Source organism: Apis dorsata, unplaced genomic scaffold (genome assembly GCF_000469605.1).
Source record: "Apis dorsata unplaced genomic scaffold, Apis dorsata 1.3 scaffold_149, whole genome shotgun sequence".
In the NCBI taxonomy this organism is placed as follows: Eukaryota; Metazoa; Arthropoda; class Insecta; order Hymenoptera; family Apidae; genus Apis; species Apis dorsata.
In genome coordinates, this window is record NW_006263440.1 from 67,753 (window position 1) to 70,515 (window position 2,763).

The window sequence follows — 2,763 nt, forward strand, 5'->3', positions numbered from 1 at the left end:
AGTTATTTGCAGAAAGTCTTGAAAATTATATATCTACTTACAGTAGACTTGCAGTTGCATGGTGGTTTCTTTAGGCCGATCGAGGGCGATGTGACCGGCGACGCATCGAAGAACTTTCCCGTTGTCGGTCCAGTCCAAGGCGCGCGATGCATTTTGCACGGCCAATGAATTATCGTCCACGTTCGAGTCGTAAATCGTTGGCCTTTCCTCGTTGCCGATTGGCTCGTCGTCTAACGTTTCGAAACGAGGAAACGCGTTACAAGTGTATTCAGAAAGGGAAAGAAGAAGAAAAAGAATTAGAAGTTTCGAAATCGAAAATTTCCTCCATCCTCCCGCGCGACTCTAATTACCGAGGAACAAAGAAACGTTGGCCGCTGGACGCCCGCCTGGCGCGCTGCAACTCACTTCCAATTTTTCTCCCTTCCTATATATATTTCTTCCATCCGATCCTTGACTAGTGTGAAGCTCTGGATTATTCGGCGGTTCTGTAAATCGAGTTCCAAGCATTAATTATTCCCTTCGGTTCCGCAACAACGAGAGCGTTCAATTTTCGTATCCAGAGTCGAGCTTTAAAAACGGGCCGGGACACGTCGAATCTCGTTAATCCTCTCTCGCCATCGAGGAGGAAAAAACTAAATCTTTATTTAAATTCGTTTCGAAACGAAATCTCTCTCTCTCTCTCTCTCGATCATAGCCCGTTTTCATCATTTATCTCTATCGACTTTATTTGAAAACAGTAATTTCCTTTCGCGTACCCCCCCTACCACCTCTCTCGCGTAAGCAATTCTCTTAACGAAGATTAATTAGTTCTCGAATTCTCCCATACACGTAGACGACGGTTATATTTTTCACATTCACACGTATACACGGGGAGGGATATACTTTCCTCGGACAAGTAACGTCACGAAGTTTCACAGCGATTTTCTCATTAATTTCTGAAAAACCTCGACGTAAAAACGACGACGATTAATTACGAGCGGATTTTAATTATTAGCTCCGGCTCGTTTCGAATTAAAAATACGATACACGATATCATACGACGCGTGTCGTTCTATCGCCGGTTATTATAAGAAGATAATATTATCTCTGGATACACACTGGCCACGATGATCCTCATGGACGCCTGCTCCTCCGTTCGGCTGTCGGTCGTGGTCAGGGTGCATTTGAATGTTCCATCGTGGCTTTCCTTGATCTTGGCTATGCGAACCCCGCATTGGCCCGCCTCTGTTCCTTCTCCGTAATACTCGATACCGTCTTCGGGCGGTTGTCCCTTCGACAACACTATACCACCTTCCTCGCCAGGTATCTCGACGCGGCACACCCGAAGCGGTCTACCCACTCTGCACAAAATTTGCAGGCTCTCGCCCAATCGGACGGCCGTCGGTCGTTTTGGCTCGATGTCCACGACTAGGTTCGATTTCGATGCTGAAAAATATTAAGAGAAAAGATGTTAAAATGCTAAATTCTATTTTTCTATTTTTTATTTTTAATTTTTGCGAATTCTCCCCGAATTCGTGAAATTATTTCACGCGGAGATATTATCGTGGGAGTGGTTTTATCAAGGTTTAATTAAGTAAACAAGGTATGTACTACGAAATAGGGATAAGTTTGTGGAAGAGATCGGGGAAAGGTGTTTAATTTATGGACGCGTGTCTCGTTTCAACGGGCTTGTAAATTGTAATATGATCAAGAAGACGTAAAAGCGCGCCTTCGTCGACTTTATCGTGGGCGACGAAGATTTAATGCAACTTGAAATTGCCACTTCGGCTCAAAAAACGTTAATTTTAATTCTTTAAATTCGTCTAGTATAGCAAGATGATACTAATCAAGACGACATTTTTTCAACACTTTGAAATATTCGCGACGTAAAACTCGTGTAAGGATAAAAAGCACGAAAATATTTTATAGTTTTATGCTCTTTCTTTACTTTATTTCTCCCTTTAACTCTATAGAATTGATTCCCTCTGTAGAATCTTTTTATTTTATTTCTTTACACCGTTAATTTCCCTTTCTCGAATTCTTTAATTTTTACCGCGCAATAGTTAAATTCAAAACGTTCGTCTCTCTTTCTCACTCCCGTCCGTGGTTCATATTCCTCGAATACATTGCGAAAATTCTTCACTGTCTTTAGTTTTAATCCACGCTCGATTTCATACGGATCGTAAATTTCCGTGGTATCGAAACAGCAGCTAATCTCGAACGCATTGCCGGTGAATTTTAATCTGCATTCCTGCCAGGATACGTGTGGCGACACGAAGCGACAGGGAGACAATTATAGCGCTGGATTGAACGGTGTTTTAAGATTTATGAGACAAACACGAAAGTTGATTAAATTCTGCTCTCCGAAAGAAATTTTCAAACGCTAAAAGAAAAGAAAGAAAGAAAAAATACAACGAAAAAAATTTCATTAGTATCGAAATTTATAAAAATTCGCATTAAACGATAATGAAAAATTTTTTTGCAAAAAAACTATTTTAATAATTTGCCATTGGACCTTTCGATGCTCCACGATAATAATTTCCAAGCGAAAACAATCCCGAAATTAAATAAAAGCTTACGCGCATCACACGAAATTGCAGCATATTCAAATTAATCGCTTCCACCCTTGTTTTATCGATTTATCGACTAATCAAACAACGCAAGATTACCTTTTCTCCCCTTCCAATCGAATTTCCCTATATTTAGCCCACGATTCAAGGCTCGTAGATCGTTCGTCTACAACAACGAAAAAAAAAAAAAAAAAAAAAAAAAAAAAAAAAAAAA

At 40.4% G+C, this 2,763-nt stretch overlaps 1 protein-coding gene across 7 annotated transcripts in view; it reads right to left on the reverse strand.

The window, feature by feature from the left end:
• The window catches only part of LOC102680513 (fasciclin-3), a 310,068-nt gene that overhangs the window by 18,981 nt on the left and 288,324 nt on the right, over window positions 1–2,763 (reverse strand). For 6 of the 7 annotated variants that reach the window (XM_006613384.2, XM_006613382.2, XM_006613383.2 and 3 more), the window contains exons 2-4: window positions 1,099–1,428; window positions 351–485; window positions 42–230 (exon numbers count right to left, since the gene is read on the reverse strand). In XM_006613384.2, coding sequence (XP_006613447.1) covers window positions 42–230; window positions 351–485; window positions 1,099–1,428 — 654 coding nt within the window. The remainder of the gene's footprint in view (window positions 1–41; window positions 231–350; window positions 486–1,098; window positions 1,429–2,763) is intronic. The other variant, XM_006613380.2, reaches the window with a different exon arrangement.